Source organism: Berghia stephanieae, chromosome 1, assembly GCF_034508935.2.
Source record: "Berghia stephanieae isolate SIO BIC M18660-M18661 chromosome 1, UCSD_Bste_1.3, whole genome shotgun sequence".
In the NCBI taxonomy this organism is placed as follows: domain Eukaryota; kingdom Metazoa; phylum Mollusca; class Gastropoda; order Nudibranchia; family Aeolidiidae; genus Berghia; species Berghia stephanieae.
The window spans coordinates 142,823,631-142,836,980 of NC_088360.1; the positions used below are offsets into that span (position 1 = coordinate 142,823,631).

The window sequence follows — 13,350 nt, forward strand, 5'->3', positions numbered from 1 at the left end:
ACTACAAATACCTTGGTGTAACGATTGATGACAGGCTCAAGTGGGATGAACACTTGAAAATAATTAGGCATAAGATGTGCAGACGTACATATCTTTTATCGAAACTCTCTCAGTTTAGAATAGATAAAACCCTCTGCACATTATTTTATAGAGCAGTAATCGAAAGTGTTTTGTCATTTTGTATAACAGCTTGGGGAGGCAATTGCTTAGCAGTGGAAAGGAACAAAATAAATTCAAATATTAAAAAATCCATTAAACGCTATATAAATGATGTTGACGATGTAGATCTTTTATACGAGAAATTTTGTATAAATAAAATTAAAATATTAAATGACCAGTATCATCCACTAAGACCATCAATTATTATGTCGGAAAGAAGTGGTCGCCCTTTATTTCAACGAAAACAGAGAGACACCGAAAATCTTTTCTGCCGTCCAGTATTAGGCTTTATAACAACAAGCAATAATCATTTTATATAATTATTTCTCATTTTTACTTTTAAAAAATATAAATATTAATTTATTAATTTATTTGTTTTGCAATCTTTCCAATTTTCAATTTATAGTGACAGTTTTAACTATTTTACAGTGTTGAAATTATTCATATTATAAAGCGCAGCTCTGGTTATAGAGCTGCTCCTTTTTTATATATATACATCCTATTTCCATTGTATTTTTATCTTATGTGTAAATTATAACACGTCTGTACAAAAAATTTCCTTTTTGGGATGCAATAAAGTATTATTATTATTATTATTATTATTATTAAACTCCAGTAAAAAGAATCGTTTATGTGCTTACTTTTTTTTTTCCGTGTAGCAGGTGATTGTAAAATATACAGAGGATTTATAACATGCTGAATTCCGTAAATATACGGAAAATAGCAATCTTGCTACATAATCTAGCTTTATTTTTAAGTATACCATTAAAGTAATCAGAAACAGTTCAAACATTCAAAAACGTCCAAACATTTAAACATTGAGAAAATCCATTCAACTTGTATGCCATCAAAGTCTAAGGCGATTGAAAGACATTTGTTTTTAAGGGTTCTACGGCACTTGCAACACATTAAGGTCATATCAGCGCTAGTAAAAAGGAAGAAAATGGGATAGTAAAAAGTTCTAGAATTACAATTAAAGCACAAAAGAAAAGGTGAGACAAAGGGTAATTGGTTCAAATAGGTAACAGATGTAGATTCCAAGAGCACACCGTCGATTCCCTGTAAGCAAACATTCCCCTGCCATATAACAATAATGCATAAGTTGATATTGAGCTTGCTTCACATAAAATGATGACCCAAGTACTTAGTTTGAGATCACCTAAAAGTCTCATCTAGACACAAGCACAGGTCCCAACTGAGAGGAATACACTCGAATGTTTACAAATCATATAATATAATATGTAAACTAAACATAATACAATGCATAACAGAGAGAGATGATATTACAAGGAAAAAAATATATCTTCCAAAACTATAACTGTATATTCGACTGTTTCCCTCCCAGCCAAGGAACTACGGCCAGGGCCAGGACAAAACCAAGTAATCTCATTCCAAGACAACGACAGGAAACAATTGGAAAACAGGTTGGGAGGATAGAAGACACAGCATGTACCTCCCTGCCCACTATGGGAGGTCAGGATCCCCACCCAGTTGAAAGACATTTAAAAGGAATGTGGGAGAAGATTGGAGAAAGAAAATCATAATAGCAATAAACATCACAGGTAGTAACTTTTCATTTATCACAGCAATAATGAAAACAAAAACAAAGAACATACTTTATCTGATCATCTGTCTGTCAAAGGGTATGAACCTCTCAGTGAACTGTCACATCTCCTTCCCAAGAACCTCTTCGTCATCCAACAGTTGCTATAATGCTATATCGGACAGGTATGAGAGTCTGGTCATTTCTTGCTATGTCACTCATAAATGCTCAGGCTATGACTAGATACCCATTTACAATAGAATCGAATGGAGAAAATTTGCTGAAAAATCCCGTGATCAGATCCTCATTCACACCCAAATCGAGTGAAGCGAGACATTTAAACGAATCGCTTAAACGGTGTTAAAAACAGACTGAGTTCTTGCTTCAGTACTGCAAGATCATTCGTTTCCCAGAAATGTTCCCTACAATATATATATGAAAACGGGTAGATCTGACCATTAAGTTTCACAAGTCGTTTGAGCATGACATAGGCCCTCATGCCTATTCGATTACATTTATTACAACTGTGGAGATGTGTGAGTCGTCCTGAAAACAAGAAAAAAATTTTAGTTATAAAAAAGTGTCGTGTTATTTAATAGAATAAATGCAACAAAAAATTAGATTTGAAATACAATTGCACCCACATGACATAAAAAGCAAAATTTTTATGCAAGCAACAAAACAGAACATTTACATTGCAGTTATATTGATAATGCGTACTACAAAATTACAAATACTCCAGCTACAGAATATTCGCCTTTTTTAAAGCAAATTTTGTTGAGAAGGAAAGTTAAGTTCCTTAGAACCTATATTCAGGCTTTTGGAGCATTTTTGGATCATGCTAAGGGCAAATTATTTCTAAAGCTATTTAAAATGACTTTTTCCCTTGGAAACTACGAATTTTTGAAATTTAAAGTTGGCAGCTCTAAAAAAGCTATTGTATATTATATGCAGTCTTGATATATTGTTCCAATTTCGAAGACCACCCACATAAAACTGTTCATTGGGTTAGTTGGAACTTGCTTTATTGGAACAATTTCAGCTCAATGCACTATTTCAACTAAGCAAATAATGACAAAAATAATTATAGTAATTACGACAACAACAATCATAAACAATATGAATAACAATTCTTTATTCATCTAAAAAACAGACCTGCCACTTAGAATTTTTAAAACTCGTAGTTTTCAGGGGTGATAACATAATACACAAAAACCAATTTGTGTTTAAATACATTAAATTAGCGTTTCAAACTTTCTATTTCTAACCATCTCTGGCAAAAGTGTGCATTTAATTAAATAAAGATCCAATGTCAAATAGGACCCAACCATAGTGGTAAGAAATTTTCGTAAGAGCAGGCAGGTCTGCTAAAATGAATTGTTTACCTTGCAGGTCATGTGACAGTCCACTCGTGTTCAATCCATACTCCTTGACAGCACACATGGCCATGTCAGTTAAAGACTGTGGACTTTTTCTCGGGTCGGTGGTGGTACTACTTTAACAATCTCCCAACAATCTTTTATATTGTCGCCATCCACTTGATACTTCACAAAGGTCTGGCATCTTCCTGTGGAAAATATTAGGTTGATGAGAAAATGTCAGATGTCTGTGTCGTCAACTATTCGAGCTTTTTCCAGAGATGGACCCCAAATTCAATTTAGCATACATAGAAAACTGCAACAGATTCTCTTCATAGCTTTAAATTTTGACAGTTTAGGAATGCTTCCATGATGTATAGAATGGTTTAAAAATTCACAATACTTTATCAGGAATAATTTTTAGTTTGTTTGTTGCTTTAGGCTCTTCCAACACAATTGAGGTTATTGAGAGACCGCTGAAACAAAAAAACAAGCAATCCAACAAAAATAGTATAAATGTAAAATCATAACCTAAATTATAAATAACCAAGAACAAACAGGCAGAAGATTTACAGAGAAAAAAAATATCCCCTGTCAAAAATACAATCACAAACCAAAGAAACAGGATAGGCTAGTAAAGAGAAGAAGAAACGACATCACTATCGGATCGTACACCCATGCGAACATAGGTATATGATTCAAGGGTGATGCTCCCATCCAACCACCCGCATCAGGAATAATGATTTGTCTTTGTTATTAAGGGTTTTACAGTGTTTGAAACACATTCAGGTCATTTATTTCAACACCAGTAAAAAGGAAGAAAATGTGAAAGTAAAACAAATATAGCTTAACAACTGAAAGAACACAAGACAAATGGGGATGGGTCTAAATAAGGAACGATGTACGAGATTACAAGAGCACTCTATCAGTATACTTTTTAGATCACCTAAAATTTTGTTTATTAAGAGTTTTACGGCGCTTGCAACACATTTAGGTCATATCAGCGCCAGTAAAAAGGAAGAGAATTGGATAGTAAATTCATTCCAGATGTACAATTAAAGACTAGAGGAAAAAGTAAGACAGAGGGGAACTCCAAGAGCATACTACCCTGGTACTTTGAGATTACCTTAAAGTCTCACCCAGACACCAGCACAAGATCCCACTTTGAGGAATACTCAAATGTTTAAAAACCACATGTTAAAAAAAATTTTTTAAACAGTATAGAACAGAGATGATTTACAAGGAAAACATATCTCCCAAAACTATAACCATACATTCAACTGTTTCCCTCCAAGCTCGGGTATACGGCCAAGGCCACGACAAAACCAAGTAATCTCATCCCAAGACAAAACAGATGTTGGAAAACAGTGGGATAGTAGTAGACACGGCAAGTACCTCCCTGCCCACTATGGGAGGTAAGGAGCCCCACCCAGATATCACCTAAAAGTCTCATCCAGACAAGCGCAGGTCCCCACTAAGAGGAACACCTCAAATCTTTACAAACCATTATATATTATAAATCAAAAACATTAAAAGAAAAAATTGCAATACACAGATATGATTTACAAGGAAATATAACTATATAGTTCTATAACTAAATATAACTATAGTTGCTTCCCTCGACTCCGGCCACAGCTAGTACAAAAAAAGTATAATTCCCATTCCAAGACAAAGACAGAAAGCAACTAAGAATACATAGGGGAAAGAAGACAAAGCTGACCACCTGCCCACCATCAGTGATCAAAGACCCCACCCAGTAATATGATCTCACCTCCCTTTATGGCTAAAGAAAAAATAATGCACAAAGACAACTGTCACTTTAATGAGTTGCTTAAAAGTTGTCCATTTCCCAAAATTAAAATATATTCAAACCAAGGGAGTAACAAAGTTGTTTGTTTTGTTTGTTTTTAAGGGTTTTACGGCGCTTGCAACACATTTAGGTTATATCAGGGCCAGTAAAAAGGAAGAAAATGGGATAGTAAAAAGTTCTAGAATTACAATCAAAGCACCCAAGAAAAAGTAAGACAAAGGGGAACTGAGAACAAATAGGGATCAGATGTAGATTCCAAGAGCATACCACCAATGTACTTAGCTTGAAATCACCTACAAGACTCATCCAGACAATCACAAAATCCAACAAAGAGGAATACACTCAAATGCTTACAAAATAAAATAAAAATAATAATACATAACAGAGAGATGATTTACAAGGAAAAAAATATCTCCCAAAACAACTATGCATTTGTTTCCCTCCCAGCTAGGATTCCGGCCAGTGCCAGGACGAAACCAAGTAATCTCATTCCGAGACAAAGACAAAGCATGGTGGAAAAATAAGAGGATAGAAGACAGTATGTACCTCCCTGCCCACTACAAAGGAGGATCAGGAAGTGCACCCAACCCAGGTTAACATAGTTGTCTCAAATTGTATACAAATAAAAAAAAGACAATCCGATGAAAACAGGAACAGAAAGCAACTCAAATCATAAAGGGGATCAAAACCGTACAGCAACTGACCTACTGCCCACCATGGGAAGATTACCCAGGCATTTAGGCTTCAGATATGCAGTAAAATGCCATTTCACAGGAAGGGGGGGGTCACAAAGTTGGACACTGCCATTTTTTTAGATTTATTATATATATATACAAAGACCCTTATCACCAGTAGTACTATTGACAAGTACTCATTGTGCATGAAAGCAAACTCATTAACTTGAGCCACAGCCAGAGATATGCTGATAACCATTTAACCATGATTATGAAGCCAGAAGATTCAATTGAAAAACAAAACAAATAAAGTATATATAGAACAAAGGTGTGGATGGAACAAACCACATGCCCCCCCCCCCATCATCCCCTTCAGGGGCTCTCCACCCACCCTGTGCACTTACCTCCGAGGATGAGATTATACTTCAACTTCAGCAACGATGATGGCAGACATTCCATATTGTTGCCAGAAATGTCAATCCTTGACAATGTAATGATCTGTGATAATTCACTCGGATATGCGTTAAACTGAAATACAAAAACAAACAAAACATTAAAACAAACAATTTCCACTGAAAGCGCTCAAAGTACTTCATTAAAAGTGGACCTGCTAAACCTTCACATTCTAAAAGTGGAATTGTCATGAGAATATGAATTTTGAGATAAATAGGAATCTGTCACCAATCCATATTGATTATTCTCTATAAAAATTACCACCAACTTTGTCACAATACAAATAAAGGCACAGCTGGCAACACGATAACGTGTGAGCAATGGAATGAGGAAGGGAGCGCAATTTGCTTCCCTAGTTACTAGTTACCTCCATTTTGGTAATCTTAATTATTTTATGGGACAGTAAGTTGATTACGACCTACAGCAATCGAGGAACGACGAAGAAAAAGATCTTTCCTAAGACTGTCTTCTTCCCCGTCGTTCGATTGTTGTAGCTTGAAGAACAACTTGCTAATGACAAGGATGGTGATATCTTTCCTCATAACTCAAGTTCAATCTTAAACAAGGACTAGTCATCTGGAATAATTTTCATATCAGCGCCAGTAAAAGAAAATTGGATACAGAAAGAAGGGAATTTATTTCAAATGAAGTAAAGCTCAAAACCCTAATGGTTGTGATTGTAGTACTGGTGGTAGTAAGGATGATATGGTGTTGGTTGGAGTATAGTGGTAGTGATGATGTGATAGTGGTAGTGATGATGGATTGATTGATAGTGGTAGTGGTATTTAGTGGTAGTGATGCGGTGGTGGTTGTAGTAGTGGTCGTGATGTGGTGGTGGTATTGGTTGTAGTAGTAGTAGTAGTAGCGATGATGAGGTGGTGCTTGTAGTAGTAGTGGTAGTGATGATGTGTTGGTGGTATTGGTTGTAGTAGTAGTAGCGATGATGAGGAGGTGCTTGTAGTAGTAGTGGTAGTGATGTGGTGGTGGTTGTAGTAGTAAAAAGGGAGAATTTGGGATAGTAAAAAGTTCTAGAATTACAATTAAAGCACCCAAGAAAGGGTAAGACAAAGAGGGGAATTAGTTCCCAAAGGGAACAGATGTAGATTCCAAGACCACAATATCAGTGTACTTGGTTTGATATCACCCTAAAAGTCTCATCCAGACACAAGCACAGGTCCCCACTAAGAGGAATACACTCAAATGCTTACATTATAAATTCAATACAAATATAATAATACATAACGGAGATTTACAAGGAAAAAAATACCTCCCAAAACAATAACTATACATCTGACTGTTTCCCTCTCAGCCAGAGTTTCCGGCCAGGTCCAGGACAAAACCAAGTAATCTCATTCCAAGACAGACAGAAAGCAAGTTGGAAAACATATAGGCGAATAGAAGACGCAGTAAGTACCTACTATAGGAGGCCAGGAACCCCACCCAGGAACAATTGTCAACCTCTCAAACAATTAGTAACAAAATATACTCACAAATTCTGTGCAATCCTCAAAGTCCGGAGTTGATAGCACTGAGAGATGGATGGTGGGATGTATGTCAGAGAACATTTTGTAACAAAAAGTGTGGCCAAGTTTTTGGCATGGCAAATTGAAGCAGGAATGTACTTCAGGGGATTGTCGTATAAACACAAATACTGCAGAAGGAAAATAGTTGTGACAGGTTACTATCCAATACCATGAAGCCACAAAGAAATTGTTTTGTTAGGGTTTTACAGCACTTGCAACATTTAAGACCTAAAACAACCCACCACCATATGAAAAGATTTTCCCCCAATACTTGCTAATTTTCTCATAGCTTTCCATTCGTAATTATATTTTCAAAATAGTGCAACCATCCAAAATTTAAAATTTTAACATTCGTTGAATTATATACATGCATGGAAAATTGAACTAATTTGTTCAGTTTTCAATGAGGGTGAACTCGAGAGCTAGTAGAGGGTAGGAAAATCCTGCAAGTCCAATGACAATCATATCACTGCTAGGTTCCCATGTAGGTGTAGACGATTTTAATGACCAGCTGTTATCCTTATTTGAAGTAAATCATGAAGCTATGGTCAGATGAACGGGAAAGATATCCAGCAACTTTTCTCAAATTTCATACTTTTTCATCTTGCTTGACAAGTTTCTAAAAATATTTAGAAGTGAAATTAAGCTTCGATATTTCCCGAAGATGTACAAAAAGGGTTGATTTAATTATTTATGACATGTGCTCATTTTTGATTTTTAAAAATTGACCTAACTACACTTGGCAATATCTCAGTTCAAACCTTTTCACCATCTGACTGATTATGTCATTCACTGTAACATATAAAACAAGGGGGGAAGGTCTAAAATGGGAACCATACATTTGACTGCTCCATTAAGGATCCCTGCCAGGACCAGCAGGCAATTGCAGTCCAAAACATTGAAAGGAAAAAAACCCAAAAAATTTTATGGGATAGAAGACTCAGCACGATAAGATCTCTCCACCCACTATGCTATTCTCTCATTTGATCATATACCTAGTCATGAGCAAAATTACAATTATTTATTCTCCAAAGAGTTGTGGGTAAAGAATCTAAACCTCGAGAAGAATTAAAATTGGCCCAAAATTTTATCCAAAAAAATGTGCAAATATTTTCCGATTGCGACAGGTTTCGCAAAGCTGTGGACCTAGAATCCCATCCCATCAACCCAAGGAGGGTCAGCTTTCGAAAATTTAATACCAAATCCACAATTAATACATCTGGCAAATACAAACTTACTTGAAGAGCTGGAATGCGAAACAGGGAGCTTGGAAGGCGTGTAATCCTATTCTCTCTAGAAATAAAAAATTTTCACCATTGTGAAATCAATAAATTACAAAATATTAAATAACTTTTGAAGGAGTGACTTAATAGTTCAATCTTCGTGATTTTTAAAAGAATTTGATATATTTTGTCAATTAATATAGTGAAATTAAATAGGAAAAAAATTATCGAGTTACCTCAGATAGTGCAATATGGATAAGATAGTATATATTCTAAAATCTCTTAAAAACCTTCCATAAATCTTATCAATAAGAACACCCCCCCCCCCCTCCCCCAATACAATGCAATGTAATCAGTCAGGAAAAAGAAACTTACGCTAAAAAGAGGAACTGAAGTCTTTGTAGAACTACAATCTCTTCGGGGATTTCACGTATATTATTGTCATTCATGTAAAGACCTACCAAAGAGACGAGTTCAAGAATAGTTCCTGGAGGAATGTAAAAAAAATAAAATTAAAAAATGAAGGTTCAATGAAGGAATACTATATCACATTTCATAAATTATATCAATTTACAATATCTAACTTGGTTGAGCTAACAGCACCTCAGCATACCTGTCTACTCGGAACATTTCAAAATCAGTAGCCAACACAAAATCCATCAGTAATAAACGGTACAATTTTAGTAATACTCCAATTAACAACAACAAAAAATACTGCGTATCTACAACCTTCTATACGTAAAATAAATGTTGACCTCCACCATTACGAGCTGGCAATCGACGAAGCTATCATGAGCGTGAACTGAGCACTAGCCTTTATAACTTTAAGGGAACATTTTTTTCTTTCTTTCTTTGATAACTGGGGGAACTCAAGGACTCCGGCCACAGCTAGCACAAAAAAAGTATAATCCCATTCCAAGACAAAGACAGAAAACAACTAAGAATACACAGGGGAAAGAAGACAAAGCTGACCACCTGCCCACCATCAGTGATCAAAACCCCACCCAGTAATATGATCTCACCTCCCTTTATGGCTAAAGAAAAAATAATGCACAAAGACAACTGTCACTTTAATGAATGGCTTAAAAGTTGTCCATTTCCCAAAATTAAAATAATATATTCAAACCAAGGGAGTAACAAAGTTGTTTGTTTTGTTTGTATTTAAAGGTTTTACGGCGCTTGCAACACATTTAGGTTATATCAGCGCCAGTAAAAAGGAAGAAAATGGGATAGTAAAAAGTTCTAGAATTACAATTAAAGCAACCAAGAAAAAGTTTGTATTGTTTTTAAGGGTTTTACGACGCTTGCAACACATTTAGGTCATATCAGCGCCAGTAAAAAGGAAGAAAATGGGATAGTAAAAAGTTCTAGAATTACAATTAAAGCAACCAAGAAAAAGACAAAGGGGAATTGAGAACAAATAGGGATCAGATGTAGATTCCAAGAGCATGCCACCAATGTACTTAGTTTGAAATCACCTACAAGTCTCATCCAGACACAATCACAAAATCCAACAAAGAGGAATACACTCAAATGCTTACAAAATAAAATAAAAATAATAATACATAAGAGAGATGATTTACAAGGGAAAAAAATATCATCTCCCAAAACAACTATGAATTTGTTTCCCTCCCAGCTAGGATTCCGGCCAGTGCCAGGACGAAACCAAGTAATCTCATTCCGAGACAAAGACAAAGCATGGTGGAAAACAGATATAAGAGGATAGAAGACACAGTATGTACCTCCCTGCCCACGACGGGAGGTCAGGAACCCCACCCAGGTAACATAGTTGTCTAATTGTACATAAAAAAACAATCCGATGAGAACAGGACAGGAAGCAACTCAAACAAGGGGATAAAACGTACAGCAACTGACCTACTGCCCACCATGGGAAGATTACCCAGGCATTTAGGCTTTCACCAGATATGCAGTAAAATGCCATTTCACAGGAAGGGGGGGGGGGGGTCATAAAGTTGGACACTGCCAGACCCTTATCACCAGTAGTACTATTGACAAGTACTCATTGTGCATGAAAGCAAACTCATTAACTTGAGCCACAGCCAGAGATATGCTGATAACCATGTAACCATGATTATGAAGCCAGAAGATTCAATTGAAAAACAAAACAAGATAAAAGTATATATAGAACAAAGGTGTGGATGGAACAAGCCACATGCCCCCCCCCCCCCCCCCCCCCCCCATCCATCATCCCCTTAAGGGGCTCTCCACCCACCCTGTGCACTTACCTCCGAGGATGAGATTATCCTTCAACTTCAGCAACGATGATGGCAGACATTCCATATTGTTGCCAGAAATGTCAATCCTTGACAATGTAATGATCTGTGATAATTCACTCGGGATATGCGTTAAACTGAAATACAAAAAACAAACAAAACATTAAAACAAACAATTTCCACTGAAAGCGCTCAAAGTACTTCATTAAAAGTGGACCTGCTAAACCTTCACATTCTAAAAGTGGAATTGTCATGAGAATATGAATTTTGAGATAAATAGGAATCTGTCACCAATCCATATTGATTATTCTCTATAAAAATTACCAACTTTGTCACTATACAAATAAAGGCACAGCTGGCAACACGATAACATGTGAGCAATGGAATGAGGAAGGGAGCACAATTTGCTTCCCGAGTTATTAGTTACCTCCATTTTGGTTATCATAATTCTTTTATGGGACAGTAAGTTGATTATGACCTACAGCAATCGAGGAACGACGAAGAAAAAGATCTTTCCTAAGACTGTCTTCTTCCCCGTCGTTCGATTGTTGTAGCTTGGAAACGTAATCAACTTGCTAATGACAACGATGGTGATATTTTTCCTCATAACTCAAGTTCAATCTTAAACAAGGACCAATCATCTGGAATAATTTTCATATCAGCACCAGTAAAAAGTTCTAGAATTACAATTAAAGCACCCAAGAAAGGGTAAGAGGCGAATTTTTATTTCAAATGAAGTAAAGCTCAAAAACCTAATGGTTGTGATTGTAGTACTGGTGGTAGTAAGGATGATGTGGTGTTGGTGGTTGTAGTATTGTGGTAGTGATGATGATGATGATGTGCAGGCCTAGAAGTGATTCAGGAAAATATTTTTCCCTGCTTTTTCCCGTTTTTTACCTGGTTTTTTCCAGGCTCTAGGGAAAATTTTAAGGTAGTAATTTTCAAGCATACTCATCAATTCTAGACCAGTTACCACTACATTATATATATATATATATATATTATATATATAAAAAGAGAGAGAGAGAGAGGAGAGAGGAGAGAGAGAGAGAGAGAGAGAGAGAGAGAGAATCAGAAAAGAGGGGGAAATTATTGACTCGTAGTACATATTACTATAACAAGCCATCCAGTATCTAAGCCTACACCATCCGTGGGGAAAAAAAAGGAAAAAAAAAAAAGAGAGAGAGAGAGAGAGAGAGAGAGAGAGAGAGAGAGAGAGAGAGAGATGTGAGTGAAAAAGAGAGTGGCTGAGACAGAGAAAGAAATATATTGACTCTGGCTATTAATACTTGGACGTATTCCTGTAAAGTCTAGGCCTCTACAACACATGCAAAAAAAATTATAAAAAAGAAGAGAGAGAGAGAGAGAGAGGAGAGAGAGAGAAGAGAAGAGAAATCAATAGAGAGAAAAAGACATTTGAATATTACTATGAGTATGAGAGAGAAAGTAGCGTCCAAAGACTTGTGGCCTAATTGAATTGCACATGAATGAAATAAAGCTAGTTAATCTAGAGACAGACAAAACAAACTTAGTACAAATTACAATGAGTAAACGACCTTAATCTGCCATCTCCAAATAATTGAATAACAAGTCACGAAAATTAAAGTAGCCTAAAGACGTCGACCGTCTTTCTTAGCTTAGCTAACAATCGCATTCATGACCTAGTCAAAAAAAAAAAAAAAAAAAACACACACACACACACTACTAGATGAGGGGAGGGATGTGTGTTTCTAGCACTCTTGTCTTGGGCACAAAGATGAGTCGACTGAGTGAATCAAGCGTCTTTAAGTCTTCGACCAATCACAGGCTATCTAACCGAACCGGCTGGTCGAAACAAAGACGCTTCTCACCGTCGATGTATTACGCTATTGTTGTGCAAGTGGCAAGGAATATAACACCTTTTTGAGTAGGCCTGAAAGCTAAAATCTAAAAGTAAAAAATATTCTGAGGAATTTGAAAGTCACATTGTTGAAATCGGCTTGAAAAAAGAACATTGGTCCTTGTTTCAGAAAAATCGGTTGAAAACCAACTGTTTTACGAATAAATTCGATTTTAAAAATTGCTTTTGTTTATTTTCGATTTTTTTAGCAACTTTTTTATTTATCGGCCGATTTTCTTGATTTTTATATCATTCTTTATATCTCAATGAGACTAGATCAGTGATATACTTTTTTTTTCAAATGTAACTACAACATAATTTGTTTTTTTACTTATCAACCGTGCCTGGATAATTTATTCAACAACTGACGCAACTATCCCATTGCCGTCTTCCAGTGTTTCAGCGATGACTCTAACAACTATAATTACGTCATGCACAGGAAACATGGTAATAGTCTGTGTACTCTACGAATGCGGACCGGACTTTGCTGATTG

The 13,350-nt window shown here is 36.1% G+C and overlaps 1 protein-coding gene and 1 long non-coding RNA gene across 2 annotated transcripts; both read right to left on the minus strand.

The window, feature by feature from the left end:
• Nucleotides 1-8: 8 nt before the first annotated feature.
• LOC144963399 (uncharacterized) lies at nt 9-6,054 on the minus strand. Its single transcript, XR_013643624.1, has 3 exons — nt 5,949-6,054; nt 3,088-3,269; nt 9-2,248 (listed from the first exon to the last, which is right to left on the minus strand). It is a non-coding gene; the product is annotated as an uncharacterized LOC144963399 (long non-coding RNA).
• LOC144963074 (uncharacterized) lies at nt 3,249-11,846 on the minus strand. Its single transcript, XM_078896709.1, has 6 exons — nt 10,990-11,846; nt 9,119-9,230; nt 8,759-8,813; nt 7,488-7,648; nt 5,997-6,072; nt 3,249-3,269 (listed from the first exon to the last, which is right to left on the minus strand). Exons 1-6 carry the CDS (start codon nt 11,042-11,044, stop codon nt 3,249-3,251), a joined length of 480 nt encoding a protein of 159 aa, XP_078752835.1. The 5' UTR covers nt 11,045-11,846.
• Nucleotides 11,847-13,350: the final 1,504 nt, after the last annotated feature.

What these genes read in the sequence shown, in the direction of transcription:
- LOC144963074 (XM_078896709.1), bottom strand. Translation starts at nt 11,044, where the DNA reads ATGGAATGTCTGCCATCATCGTTGCTGAAGTTGAAGGATAATCTCATC. An exon ending in TTCGCATTCCAGCTCTTCAA is followed by an intron (nt 7,649 to 8,758) that starts GTAAGTTTGTAT and finishes TTCCTTCTGCAG; the next exon opens with TATTTGTGTTTATACGACAA. An exon ending in TTGAGGATTGCACAGAATTT is followed by an intron (nt 6,073 to 7,487) that starts GTGAGTATATTT and finishes TTTGTATTTCAG; the next exon opens with TTTAACGCATATCCGAGTGA.